The sequence below is a fragment of the Acomys minous genome, assembly GCF_964271855.1.
Source record: "Acomys minous genome assembly, chromosome: 3".
Taxonomy (NCBI): domain Eukaryota; kingdom Metazoa; phylum Chordata; class Mammalia; order Rodentia; family Muridae; genus Acomys; species Acomys minous.
Window position 1 is genome coordinate 73,948,301 of NC_140485.1, and position 15,296 is coordinate 73,963,596.

At 40.4% G+C, this 15,296-nt stretch overlaps 1 protein-coding gene across 5 annotated transcripts in view; it reads left to right on the top strand.

Moving 5' to 3' along the window:
- The window catches only part of CHD6 (chromodomain helicase DNA binding protein 6), a 163,113-nt gene that overhangs the window by 70,667 nt on the left and 77,150 nt on the right, over positions 1–15,296 (top strand). For 4 of the 5 annotated variants that reach the window (XM_084776224.1, XM_084776227.1, XM_084776228.1 and 1 more), the window contains 5 exons: positions 8,010–8,072; positions 8,822–8,880; positions 9,460–9,577; positions 13,296–13,382; positions 13,544–13,678. In XM_084776224.1, coding sequence (XP_084632350.1) covers positions 8,010–8,072; positions 8,822–8,880; positions 9,460–9,577; positions 13,296–13,382; positions 13,544–13,678 — 462 coding nt within the window. The remainder of the gene's footprint in view (positions 1–8,009; positions 8,073–8,821; positions 8,881–9,459; positions 9,578–13,295; positions 13,383–13,543; positions 13,679–15,296) is intronic. The other variant, XM_084776226.1, reaches the window with a different exon arrangement.

Genomic DNA, 15,296 nt, shown 5'->3' on the forward strand with positions numbered 1-15,296 from the left:
CTGCTCAGGTGAGCGTTCATTCAGATCACAGCAGCACTCTCTTAGTTCCCACAGAGGCTCTTTGTTTTTATAAATCTGGTACCAGACTCATTTCTCCCCAGTCCTAGGAGAATTGCTGGGATTTTGCGGCTCTGGTATACTTCCTAACTCCTGATACCAGACAAAACCGCTTGGAATTATTTTTTTCTTTTTAATGTGGCCACACACTCCCTCTTTCACTTCCTCTTCTGTTCTTTGTACTATTTCTAGATGGATCTTAGGCAATTATCCTCCAATTCCTTTTACCCTATCTTTTTCATTCTTAGTGTCCATTTATATACTGTCCCATCAGCCATTGGGGCCTAATTAAACCCTTACCTAGTCTAGAGTCCAAACTGTTCTCACTTTGTAAACTCATACTGAACTTGTTATGGCCATAGTAAGCATTTGCTCTGAGACATTCTAAGACAAATATGTTCATCGCATCTTTCTTTGGTGAGACTGCTGGAGAGTGGGGACCAAGTGAACAATTTTTAAGAGCTCTGTGGCACTCAATGAAGACTTGGTGATTTGAAACAAGTTTTACTTTTTAGACCCATCTTTATAATAAGCTAAAGAGAATTAAGTGGCATGGTTAGTTGTGGGAGTAAATGAGATTTTTAAACTGGGGAATTTTCTTTGAGAACAAAATTTCTAAATGATATGAGTCTCTAATACACAAGTGTATGAATTAAAATGATCTTCTCTGAAGGATGATTTGAGAAGATGAAGCATTTAAGAGCAGATGGTTTTTTATGAGAGTGTTTGGCAGGCACATTTAGTTTATGTCTGTGTATCTGTGTACACTGAATGTTTATACACATGTGATCTGGCTTAGACACAAACTCAGTTTAGGAGAAAAAGATCCTGATATTCTATTCCCTTCTTTCTTTGGTGAGTATTTTAGAAACATACATTTTTAAAATTCCCTTTTCTTTTAACTAAAGTGAACAAGAAAAGAAAAACACTGTTCTTTACCATTTGATGGAGGCTATATAACACAGGCCTAAAACTCACAGTCCTGCCTTCCCCTCCCCCAGAGGGCTGGAATTACAGGTTTGTGCCACCATCCTTAGTTTGGTTCTTAGTGTTTTGATAACACTTTAATTTTTTTTTATTTTTATTTTTTAATATTTTACCATTCAAGTCCATTTGTGTACTTTTTTTAAAAAAAGTTTGTCATTTGGAAATGGCTTTACACTGATAGCAAAACTGAAAAAATGGAGATAAATGAGAAGTTTATAGTTATTTTATTCTGGTGGACCAGAGATTTGAGAGAAGGCATAGCCAGAGCACTTCTGTTTTGTTACCCAAGCCTTAAATGTTTTATTATAACTCTGCACTTTTTATAAGACAAAACATTAATTCTCTGGTGCTGATTCTGTGTGTGTGTGTGTGTGTGTGTGTGTGTGTGTGTGTGTGTGTGTGTGTGTGTGTTGAATTGAATTTCCAACTCCTTTTAACTTGAAAGTTTCTATATTTTGTGAATGTTTAAGCCTTCTAAGAGCAAAGCCTGTGCTTTCCTCACCCGCGTATTGACATGTCATTAGCTTTGATCTTATTAAACTGCTCTGCTCTGCTCACAATCCTATCCTTAGAAAACATTCCACCCGTTCTTTTTGTTAGATAAAAATAAAAGAATATTTGAAGCAGTTGATAGTAGAAAATGAAAACATTTTTTCACACGTAGGAGTGCCAGCGAATGCTTTTTGCCAACCTGGGCTCACCGGGATTTGAACAGCTTACAGTTTTAGAGGGTTAGTCCACTAGTATTATGGCAGCAGGCGTGGCACTGGAGTAGTAGCTGAGAGCCACACCCTGGTCCATAGGCAGGCAGAGAGAGTCACTGGGCCTGTCATGGGTTTTTGAAACCTCAAAGGCCAACTTGACCAACACACTTCTTTCCACAAGGCCACACCTCCTAACCCTTCCAAGTAAACCAGCGCGGGGAGGAAGCATGCATGTGTGAGCCTATGGGGGCCATTCTCAGTCACACCACCGGTGTGTGGAGAGAGAACAGTCAGAAATTACACCAGGATTTTTGAGTTGAGCACCTGAGAAGATAACAGTTTCCTTTGATTAAGATGGGAAGGAGCTGTTTATTTTGCCAGGTAGGACTTAGGGCTGGAGACTTTTTAATGTATCAGAACAAGATTTAGTGTTTAGAAATTTAAACTTGAAATACCTTAAGATAACTAAGTAAGGATAGCAAGAAATAATTAGAGTGTGAGTCTGCAGTCTAGAAAGAAGTTTTGCTCTGGATGTTTCAACTTGGCAGGCATCACAATGAAGCTAATATTTAAAATCATGAGATCACTTTGAAATTAGTGTGGGCAGAAAAAATAAAAAGGAGAAGGAGGAAAGAGCTAAACCTTAAACCATAACCTCCTGCACTTGACCAGTGTAAGTTAATATGGGAAGGTTTTCCTTGCCAGGTAAGGTACAATCGGTCATAGTAGGCCAGCATTCAACTATAAGGTGGGTAGAAAAGGATAAGTCACAAAAACCATATTTTAAAAGACATCTTATAGCTGTGGACATAGGAACTAGATAAACTAAAAATTGTGGGCAGTGAAAAGCAATTTCTAGGTGAGCTGACAGTCATTGGATGTCTTCTCTCAAGGCACTCAGGAGTTCTGGGAGCTGAGAATCAGAGTTGGCCCACAGAGGTGAGATTCAGACTGAAGAAAGCGCACTGAGCCAGACACTGTTTGGAGTATACAGAGCTAGAGAGATTATTGAGACTTAAAGGAAGCCACAAAGCAAGAGATGGCCTGGCTTAGTAAAAATTTGGTGACTTAAGTACTGTGAAACTATAAAACCCACGTATATCTTCTGCTGGAGTACTTCGCTTCCTGTGCTACCTCTAGATTCAGCAAGTTGCTTGGTTGAAATCCTCTAGCTTTGACATTATTTTAGTTTCATTTTACCAGCCCTGCATTTGTATGTTTAATTTTAGCACTCAGGAGGCTGAGGCAGGAGGATCATAACTTTGAGGCGAGCTTAATCTACATAGCAAGACTTTTGTCTTTTTAAAAAAGAGATGGATAGCCTATCACAAAAAGGCCCTGGAGATACTTGTTATCTTATTTTTGTAGAATAGAAAACTCAACTGAAACTCTGTGTATGGGTGTATGTCAGGGCCTGAGAAGTGCCAGTCTTTCTTAATATTGCCAGGTACACTTGTACTCCAGGAACAGGTAAAACTGTTGGAATGGCTTGGACAGGTTAGAAATGTTTTCCCTTGACTTTCTCCTTCCGATTAAATCGTAACAGTTCCCCAGTCCTGACCCAACTCAGCTGGCTAGATGGAGTCATCTGCCCGCTTTCGTATTATGTCTAAGAAGTTAGAAAACATTGTGATAGACACTGTTCCTTGGAACTATTTGGTCTTTATCCTCAGTGTCCAACATAGAATAAAAATTACTAGATGTTTCTAGAAAACAAAGGTGGCACAGATACTGAGGTAACCAGAAAATAATTATGTATGATGTGTTATGGGAAAGACGGGCAAGATCAATCTCCAATAAAGAATTGAGTCTGCTGTGACAAGTCAGCCATTTAGAATTATAAAAAAGCAATTTGTAAGATTCAGAATACAATAGACAGGTATAAAAGTAGGTTAGATTCAGTAGAAGATAATATTAGTAAATATGAAGACAGCAATGAAAGTTTCATAAATGCAGCACAGCTTGAGTAGAGAAAAGCATGAGAAAAGCAGGATTCAGTGCAAAGGCATCTTTGACTGGATTCCTCAGCAGAGCAACATTTGAAGATGGAGCTAGTGACTATGAGTTTCATAAACTGATGATAGTGGCAGCCAGTAGACTCACAGTCTGGTGAACCTTATGCAGGGAAAGTATGTGATGAAAAGTTTTACCTAGGCATATCTTACACTCTGGAAACCAAAGATGACATTTCAAGAGCTAATAGGGAAAATTTTATAGCTAATATCATATTATATAGTACAATATTTAATATATTTCCTCAGAATTTGGGAGTGAGGAGACAGTTCTCTGTATAGTCATTTACATTCTCAAACACATTAGAGGACCTGGCCATCACAGAAAGGCAGAGAAGATATAAAAAGTTGGGACTGTGGAGATGGCTTAGCTGGTGAGTGCTTGCTGTTCAAGCGTGAAGGCATAGTTTGGGTCCCCTGGCCCCCACGTCAATGCCATTTTGGTTTGTAACCTTGATACCTGGGGAAGAAGACCGAGGTAAGCAGATCCTGGGTGCTCATTACCAGCCAGTTTAACTAGTCTGTGGACCCTGTCTCAAAAAATAAGACGAAGCACATCAGTCTGACCTCCATATGCATGTATACGTGCACATACACACAAGCATGTTCTAAGACACACCTACTCCAAAAGAAAAAAAGTGGAAAGATTTCAAAGGATGATATAAAACTGACATTGGTTTATAGATGAGTGATTATAGAAAATTCAAAAGAGTTTAGAATTAATAAAAGTAGATTTGACTAAATGCTGCATTTACAATAGCATCAAGGCAATATTTAAAAGTATCTTTTACATGATAAACTAGTAACCTGAAATCAGAAGAGAACTGAATCCTGCAGCTTGTCCTGTGACCTCCACACATGAGCTCACATATGTAGACACAGCAATTAAATAAATTTTAATCACTAATAACCTAAACAAGTATAGACATACACCATATCCATGTATTCAGTATTTAAGGTGACAGTAATTCAGTCCCAGTTAGAATCCAGATATATGGTGTGCACATGGCACACAGATACTCCTGCAGGCAAAACACCATATGCATAAAAGTAAGGCTTTTTTTTTTCTTAAGCAGCCAACCTCACAATTACTTAAAAGGAAAATTAAGTACAGCCATTTCCTGTGAGTGGATGTTTGTATAGAAATACTAAGACTAGAATAGCCTGAAAAAAAAACCCTGAAAAGCAAGACCTGAATTGAAGTCCTGTTCTACAGAAGGCTTTGCAGTGGGATGGAGTCAGTATTTTGCCATGTAATCTGACCGTACCTGGTTAAATTGACGATAGACATTCCCAGGGATAAGCTGTCACAACCAAGAGATACCCCAGGGGTATATTGGACATACATGGGAGTGTTCTGACAGTTTGAGTTCTTGGTCCTTGGCCAGGCCTTTCTACTTACTGCTTTGATGGTCTTTCTAGGAATAGCACATTTGACCTCCGAAGGGGCTTTTTTATCATTGCTTTAGAAGCTTTAGAAACTCCATTACTTTGGAAGCTACACAACTGTAGTGCTCTCCCTGCTCAGCCAGCTAGGCTGTTGTCACCTGCTCCTGGTCTTAACCATGTTCAAGGTCACACCTCAAACTTCTACCCAGGGGCTCCCCTGTAATCAGAAGTAGCAATTTTGTACTTGGCAGTGATGAGAAGCCAACAATCCAGCCCATAGTGGAAGCCCGAGATTGAGGATTTGTTTGTTTTAATACACCAAGTATATTTAAAAACAAATACTTTTAAAGAAAAGTAGACAATGCTGGTGTCTGGGAAGGTGTGGGAGGAGGGCAAGAGGAGACCAGAGTCCAGGGCCTGAGGCTCAAGTGGCGAACATGTCCCAGCAGAACCATATGGGCACAGCTAGGCTCAGAAGCCATGCCACATGGACTGGGCTCACTCTGCTGCCAGTATGCAGCAAGAAGACCCAGTGTGGGAGCCTGCACCCCCTGAAGTTTCCACCTCTCCAGAGAAACCTTCCCTCACTGTCTCAGCTACAGCCCACACTCTCAAGTTATTACTCTGTTCCTTTCTGTCCCTACTGTCTTTTTTATTCCTAGTGTAAAAAGCATTAAACCAATACATAATCCTACCTCCCATTTCTTTATAGATCCCCCTCCCTCGTTTCTATTTTCATTGGTTTCCATTCTACATACTTGGATCTACTGAGAGGAAAAGATGATGCTCTTACATATAAACATGTTATCAAAAGGGAAAACTGGAAGCTTGATAACTAAGCTACCAGAATAAAGACATTAGTTTTGCTGTGAAGATAGGCAGATAGGTCAGTGGAACACAATACAGCTCTACTGCAGTATGGACAGTGCCTTTATTGCCCAGTATAGACATTGCTAGCCACATATGCCTGTTGAGCATTGGAAATATGACTAGCTTAGATTAAAGTGTGTTGTAAGTATAAAGGACACACTGTATTTTAAAAACATGCATAAAAGAATATAAAATGTTTTAATTTTTGTATTGAGTCTGTCGGTATTTTAAAATATAATACTTAAGAATATTTCATAGTTAAAATATACTACTAGGAGTCTGGAAAGAGGGCTCTACAATTAAGAAGCACCTGATCTGCAATTATGAGAACCCGTGTTCAGGTCCCAGCATCCACATAATAAGCCTGGAACCCTCCACAAACACTGTAATCTCACCTCTGAGGGAGACTGACAGACAGGTAACTGGGACTTGCTGGTGTTTAGCATAGCCAAGGCTCGAGGTTGAGGTTCAGATTCAGGGAAACCCCCTACAAAGGAACTACTCGGGTGTCTAAGAGTATCTGATGAGCTTCATAGCTTCACTGACGTATGCCTTCCTCATCTTTTCTTATTTTGTTTTTAACTATCGTCATTTTTTTTTTCCTGAGAAAAGCTTGATTTAAGATTGTTTTAAAAATATGTGTTCTGTAGTAGTGTGGCCTTTGGGATAGTTGGATCTTTGAGTAGACTGAAGTTGATATGCAGTACAATGTTCCAGCAGATCAAGTTGTCATGGTGAGCATTCTTTTCTGCATTGGTGAAGTAGGTCTGGGAAGGTCATAGAACACACGAAACCATCAGAAGTCCAGAAAGCATGCTAGACAGGGGGGAGCTCTGACTCAGGGCATCCTCCTGAAACCGTCAGCTTCTGTCGTGTAGATGCTTCTGTATCATGAGTTCTCTTAAGATTTTCTGGAGATCAGGGGCCTAGAAATGTTGGTGTGTGACGAGCGTAGGAAGGAAGGGATTGTTCTTTCTTAGCTGGGAGTATCAGTGAAACAGTACTTTAATAGAAATTAATGATACCTTAGTTTTATAGTTCAAAAATGTCTTCATGGTGCTGTTTTGTCCTATTGAACCGATGTATTTATTTTTTCTACAGCTGTTATTCAGAAACCAGAAAATAGTAATTAATAACTTTGCTGAGGTCAGTAGTTGTGAGTAGTGGAATCTGCATCTTTTGATTTGATTCTAAGACCCTAAAAAATCTTTTTAATTATTTTATTACATTTATTTACTTACTTGTTTGTGTTGTGCATCACATGTTGTGGTACATGGATGAAAGTCAGAGGACTGCTTGTGAAAGTCAGTGCTCTCCACCATGGGATCTTGGGATCACACAATGGTTAAGTTTCGTAGCAGGTAGCTTTGGCCACTATGCCCACCCCCACCCCCACTCTGAGGTTCTTTTCTATTATAAAAAAAAATTTTGTATATCAAAATGTGTAAGTTTTACAAAGAAAGGAAGTCTCAGAAGCAGTTTTTATTAGTTCTTTGGACTTAAAGCCCAGAGTCTTTTTCTGCTTGTATGGTAAGGGCTATGCCGAGAACTTAGAACCCTACTGTTTGAATTCCAGCTTCACAAAGCACTTGTGAACTCTCTTAGGGAGGCCTCTGTACTCAAAGTCTATGGAGTTTGACATTTGTGTGTGTGTGTGTGTGTGTGTGTGTGTGTGTGTGTGTGTGTGTGTGTGTGTGTTTTGGAACACATGTTCAGGCATCAGTCTTCTTCCATTGCGGGACCCAGGATCCAAGTCAGGTGGTCAGGCCTGTGTCACAAGAGGCTTTGCCTTCCGAGCCATCCTGCCAGCCCTGTGCTGTGGTTTTGAACAAAGTAGTAGTTATGGTATTACTACATGAAGCCAGATGACTTGTAGATTTCAGAGTTTTGAAATGTGGCTGCTCTGGTTGTAGTCTATACAGGTATTCTAAAATCCTGAAAGCAGAATCACTTACAGTATAACCTTTAAAAAAAAAATCTCTATTTTCAGGAGCCTCCAGAAGATGATGCAAACATCATTGAGAAGATCCTGGCATCTAAGACTGTCCAAGAGGTTGGTGACCTCTGCTTCATGTTTTTCTGTCAGTAGTGGACACTACTTCTGTGGAGAAGGATTTGCCTAGCGAACCGACTGTTCATCCTTGGCTACAGTGAGAGCTTGTCAAGAACATTGTCCCTGTGGATGTTTTTAGGACACTAAGCTCTTAAATGTCTGTTGATAGTTTTCTCCATTAAGATCCTAACAAAGGTATTTTTATCCCTTTGTTGTCCCCATCAAAAGTCACTGGTCCAAGAGGAGGCAGATGCGGACTACTAACAGGAAACAGCCAGGGCTTTTCTTTAGACATGTTTCGCCGTCTTAGGCATCCCCAAGAGAAAGGTCCACGCGTGAGGCAGTGTGGTGCTAGTGTGGATGTAGTTTATCTGTACCCTTCCTTATTGTTGTTTCCATGTGGAAAGGGAAGCCAGCTAGAGATGAACTTAAGTTACTTCTGCACCAGGCTGTGGTCCCCACATGCCAGCCTATACTGAAAAGCTTTTACCATTAGAAAGATGCCAGGAAAGGTCTCTTTTCATGCCCCTCTACTCTATTGAATCGCTGTGTGTCTAGTTTTTGGAAAACTTAGTTAAGATTAGGGTTAGCTGTTAGCTTATAAGAAAAGACCTGGGAAAGTAGAAATACTTCCCAGAAATCCCTACTAAAATGAGGCACAGGTGTTGGATGCTTTTCCTGTTTTGTTTTGGCCTATATAGATGAGCTTCCTGTGGTGTGGGCTGATAACTGCTTCCTGTTGGTTACAGGTTCACCCAGGAGAACCTCCATTCGACCTAGAGCTGTTCTACGTTAAGTATAGAAATTTGTACGTCTGTTTGATATTCAACATGTATTTGAATTTTATATGAATAACTTCCTTTCCCATGACACTTTGTTATCGTCTATGTTTTCAGAAACTGGCCCCTAAGGCGTGATCTTGACTGATTCAAGTTCACCTTAGGCAGTGTTACTCATTTGGGGCTTTACGTAGAATCACCTAGAAAGCTTTTTAAAACTGCCAGAGCCCTCTGAGGGCTGATGTGTTTTTAAAAACTCCGTGGGCTTTTCTCATGTGCACCTAAGGTGTAAAAGCTGTCCTATAGTGTCTCCCCCTCTTGTATTTCTTTCCTTTCTGCTGCCTGCCTACTTTCACTATTGTGTGCTTAATAGTTTGCCACCATAAATCTGCCCCTTTGTCTGCTCTGAACCTGTTTCAGTGGAACCTGCAGAGGAATTACTGGTTTAAGATCAATTCCCTATTATTGTCCTTAAGGACAAGGTCTTTCTAAGCAGTGCCGAACCTACAACAGACACCTACTACTTCTGTGTATCATGGCCATCCTTTTTATTTAAGCCTTAATAGTATTTTGCTATGTTTGTCTCACAATTGGATGTCTTTGCCTAGTTCCTATTTACATTGTAAATGGGCCACAATGGAAGAGCTGGAAAAGGACCCCCGCATCGCACAAAAGATCAAGCGATTTAGGAACAAACAGGCCCAGATGAAGCACATTTTTACTGAGGTAAAACAACGTATATTAACTCACTTCACTGCTGCTTTTCTTTCTGCATTTAATATCTAGGTTGAAGTTTCTAAGTCCATACTGAAGTAACTGTTGGTCAAGTCTGATATGGGTGCTGATAAAGAGAATATATTCACGTACTCATTCAACTTTTTAAACTGACAGCTCGTAGCTTTGGATGATAAAGACTGAGAATGGCATACATAAAACACATTTATTTGTAGGCCCTTCTCCGAAGAATGGGCGTTCCAAAAACAGAAAGCTGAGAATGTTAGAAAATAAGTAATTAAGCTTGAGAATCTTAAAACAAGAGAAAAGACTAGTGAGTTTCAGTGTTAAATCTGTGTGGCTTTGGATCGGTAGATATGACAGGAATCTCAAGAAAATAGACAATATGGTGTAGTGTATGTGTTCACTTTTCCTAATTACATACACGTGCATCCTTGCATGGCATTCTTGTTCAGCAGAGGAATCGCTGCATTTTCACACATACATAAGTGCCTACACAGACATGCCAAACAGCATTGATAGGAACAGTACCTGAAATGAAAGAAGCAGACAGATATGCAGGGAATTCAGAAAGAAAGAAATGTTGGTCAGTGTGCATGCTAAAACATATAGTTTCACTAGAAACCAAAAGAAGTGCAAATAAAACTCAATCTTACTGTTATATTTATCAGATACTTGAAGATTTTAAAGGCTTTTAGGGTACAGGTTCTTAGCCAGTATTGGTGAGAACATGAGGAAGGGACACTGGCTTGTCCTGCTATGGGCATGACTCGGTCTGGCCCATCAGGTGCCCCACATCTGCATGGCGTTTTCCCCAGAAAGTCTAGTTCTATCATGTGTTTTTAAGAAATATTCAAGTCTTTGTACAAAGAATGGCTATTTTAAAGGTTGGTTATAGTGCTGAAAAATTTAAAGCATATGCAATGTTGGATAATTGACATTTGCTAAGTTACATAGTCTATAGAATGGGACACTATACATGTAGTGAGAATAATACCGGATGAAATTATTGGTGACTTGGAAATAGGCTTAGTACTTTGAACTGGTGTTAGGAAAAGAAAAATGCCAGGCTCCGGCAGTGCACGGGACAGTCCACTCTGGAGTGTAAGAAAAAAGAAACATAATACTATTTAGAAAATGCCTTGAATAAATACATTAATATCATATTTTTCTCTGGTTGAATTCTAACATTCTTTTCTTTTTATGTGTAATCTATAGTTTTATACAAATAACTTCTGAAGGTCAGAGACAGTAAAAAGTATTCTTAAACTGTAATCTTACCAGATCCTGAGTGCACTCAGTTGCCATCAGTCACAGTAAATTGCTCATTTGTTTATCCAGCTGTGCTTCATACTGTAGTCCTTTTCTGCTAGTGATAAGTTGCTTCCGTTTTCAGTCCATCTGATGTAGTCTCAGTTAGGCTGGAGATGGAGCTCGGTGCTATGGCGCTTGCCCAGGGTGTCCAAGGCCCTGGGTCCAGTCACACACGCACACACCTCTCTCACTCACTCTAAATGAGAAGGACCATTTTGAACCTGTTGGTATTCTCTGTATTTCTTGGGACATTTCTTTCACACCTCTATTTTAGCAAGTTTTTGCAGTGTAGTAACTTTGTTTACCTGGCTCTTCCACTTTAAGCCCTGTGAGGCAGACAAGCCTATCTTTCTCTTATTTGGAGCTAAGCATGGGGGTGGACGGTGGGTGGACGTCAGTGTTCATTACGCTGGTTCCTTGTTTCAGACTCTTTAGCACTTACTTAAAAACAAAAGTCTAAACTCTGCCTTTCTGATCCAGTCCCATGGGAGTGACTTTTCGTTGGTTGCAGATTGAGAAAAATGTGTTGAATGTATCCCAGGAGTTTGTACTGGTAGGAAAGAAAAGGATTAGTTGTAGTTGTTTTTGTTGTTGTTATCATTATTGTTGTTGTTTTGTGGGTTGATGTTTGGCCTGCATGTGTGTTTGCACTGCTTGTTTGCCTGGTTTCCTTAGAGGCCAAAAGAGGGCATCAGATCTTCTGGAACTAGAGTTACAATTGTTAACTATATTGACAGTGCTTGGAATTGAACTCGTGTCAGTCTTCCAGAGGGACGATGAGCCAGCATCTTAGCTGTGGGGCCATCTCTAGTTCTGGGAATAGACTATTGAGAAGATGGTGTGCATCATAGAAGCAGGGATGAGTGATAATGGAGAGGATCTTGAACTGTGTGGCCTTCGCATTAGCAGCTTGGATAAATAATAAGTGATAGTCTTGTGATATGAGTAGTCATTAAATTTTGGGTTGATCATCCTCACGTCATTATTTACAACTGGTTTACAAGACATCCAAGGCATAGCCGAGAGACCCCGCTCTAGAGGCTACAAGTTCACACACACCACAGAAGTAGGTACCTTCTCACTTGAAATCTGCACTCTGGAAACCCAAACTTCCTTATCACATGACCACATGACAAAGTCAAAGTTTAGCCTTCTCTGGACAGTCTGGTATAAGTAAAACAGAGAAATTAATCTTAATAGCTTACATTAGTGTTGCAACATTTTTGTAATTTTAAAGTAGAGAAGATGATGGCTGCATGCCACATCATTCTGCTTGGGCTACATTGTTAGAGGAGAGGAGTGCTCTTGTGCCTGTGTTTTGTGTTTCATTCTTCAGAGTGATGGTCTTCTGGATGTGAGTGTGCAGTGAGGGACTTCGCTGTAGGAGGACTGGAGGTTGCAGGACAGGGATGGGAGCATGGCTGAGTCAGTGCAGTGGTTGGAAGTACAGTGTGCAGTGGTCAGGGCTTGAATTCTAGTCACAGTGCTGGGGCAGGGCAGGGTAGCCGTGGACCACCTGCACAGGCACTGCTGACTCAGTATGCTCATATTTATATAGCTGTCCTCCTAATAAGACCTGCCATGCAAAACACTTAAAATTGACAGAGCAGTTGTTGTTTTTCAACTTTATGAAGATACAATTAACAGTATTTGCATAAATTTTAGGTGTCCAAGCATTCACACCATGGATATACACATAGCTAGTTAGCATGGTGTCCAAAACAGTATTTTTAGCTGCTGCTCTGTCATGCTTTGGATCTCCAGACGATTCAGTATAAATAGCTGATAAGTACACACATATATACATAGTCTTTGCCAACATATGCCCCCTCATGGTGGCATAAAGTACTTCTAGGGCCTGTTCAGTAAGGATTAGTGAAGCACTTTGTGGAACTTGCGACACGCATTAACTAGTCTTATATGTGCCCTAATCCAACCTTATTGGAAGCATAATATGCATTAATATAAGTAATACATGTCAGTTGATTTTTACTAAATAAACCATGTGTAGCTACCACCTAAATCAGGAAATAGAACTTTGTCTATTGGTGTTATGAAAAAAAGAAATTGTCTTTCCAAGTCACAAAGGGAACAGTAAGCTATGTAAGACAGAGGGAGCTTGTCACCTGGCCTTTGCATATTGCTATAGAAAGCCTTACTTGGACATGGTCTAGCCAACACAGTGGTTGAATCCTTTAAATTTAGTCATGAAAAGCAGGATTCAAGGATAGTCTTTGAGGCATGTCTGTGAAAGGACTTATTCTCAAGCATACCTCTTCAGTCTGTGTTTCCTGATCAGAGTCCAGAGAGGGACTCTGGTTATTAAACTAAAGCCCTGATTATTAGAGGTGAGAGAAGAAAGCTACACAACTTAACTGTACTCTGTTTCCCTCAGCCTGACGAAGACTTATTCAATCCGGACTATATAGAAATTGATCGCATCTTAGAGGTGGCCCACACCAAGGATGCAGAAACAGGGGAGGTAGGTGTGCTGCTGTTTGCCTTCTTTTCACACATATCACTTGTCTTGTAAATAAACAGTCTTTGTTTTCACAGCATTCACATGACTCAGGCAGGGTGGATTTTCAGGGCCTGGCAAAGATTGACCACCTACTTTACCAAGATTTTTGGTTTTTTCCCCAGGAAGTAACACATTATCTGGTGAAGTGGTGCTCCCTGCCATATGAAGAGAGCACATGGGAGCTAGAAGAAGATGTGGATCCTGCAAAAGTGAAAGAATTTGAATCTCTACAAATCCTCCCTGAAGTTAAGCACGTGGTAATATCTGTGTCTGCCTGACACCTCTTATAGCATGTACACTTCTGAAGTTAGAAATTATGATGTGTATTAACTGGGTTCCTGAGCGGCTTCTGAAGTTTCTTCCTACCTTGACGAACTTCACCTGCATCCTGGTCAGCGCTTGGCTGAGCTATTTTAACACGTGTAACATATGAGAAGCTTGGGTTTCTTGGTGTGCCCCGTCCCTTGGCACCAGAAACATGAAATGCAGAGCAGATGGGCATGGGTTCTCTGCAGTGTCTTTCCTGCTCCTTCAGCAGTCTTTTTTCATACTTTTTAAAACCTCCCCTGCCCTGCTCTACTGGAACATTCTTAGGGTGCGTGTTCCTTAGTGCTCCTTTATGGATCCCTGGAGCCTCAAAGAGAAGGCATAGAATCTTGAGATAGGTTTATTGTTGGCTCTTCTGATTCGGGGTTGTTCGTACATGGAATATCAACAACTAAAAGGAGGCATAATTGGAGTCAGAGCCTTGCTAGGGTAGAACTAACAGGAAAAGATCAGTTGTTAAAGAAGATGTCTGTAGGCTTTAGTGATCTGTTTCTGTTTTTTAAAAAAAATCACGATTCTTACATAAAAATATTCAGTTATTTAATTTTGCAACACTGGCAGGATTTGGAAGACTAGATTAGGCGTAGCTCCCTGTCAGAGTCCATTTAACAGCAGTGTTTGTTTCTGGTGTTATGGCAAATGAAACTGTATGAAAGATCTGAAGATAGAGACTTGCGATTAGAAACTCACACAGCTCACAGTGTGTTCCTATATGGTGGATTAACTCCCTTTCAGCCCTCTCCTGTATATACTCTTGTCTGCTTTTAATTTGCCAGTCATTTATTAAGCATCTGTTAAAGGTTGATATGTGTGTGTGGTACCATTTAAAAAAAAAAAAAAAAGAATGTACAGGCCCTGACCCAGGAGCGCAGTCTAATGGAAGGAGTGCAAAAACAAACCACTGTGGGAGCAGAGAGGCTCATTACCATCTGCAGGTCGCCAGAATCCCAACTCGTTCTCTCACACAGCTCCCGCGTGGCTTCAGCCTGACTGTGTCTTTGGCAGATGTTGTCAGGTGACTTCACTCCCTTCACTCCGTGGCAGTTGTGAGTCTCTGTCATAGTTCTCTCAGTGAGCTGCAGTGTCCTTTTACACTTGGCCCTTTCCCCTAGCTTGTTTGTTCTCAGTGAGATGTACATTTTAAAATTTTATCTCAGAAGCCTCCAGTACCTCAGTTGATGATGGAGCATCATAAGTCTGGAGGTCTGGGGTTCAAACCCAAGTAGAAATTTTATCTCAAAAATTCTCAGCTGAGCCAGGTACAGTGGTGCACACCTATAATCCCAGCCCTCAGAGAGGCAAAGGCAAGCAGATTTCTCTGGTTCGAGACCAGCCTGGTCTACAAATCAAGTCCAGGACAGCCAAGGCTGCACAGAGAAACCCTGTCTTGAAAAACCAGAAAAAAACCTAAACGGAAATGATAGCTAAAATATAATTAAGTCTGTCTTTTTATATATAAATAAAGTGATAAGTTACTTTAAGAAAAACAATGCTTTTTGTTGGAGGACTCTTGCTTTGGGTTTTGGAGTTTAGACTGTGCCTGTCTTG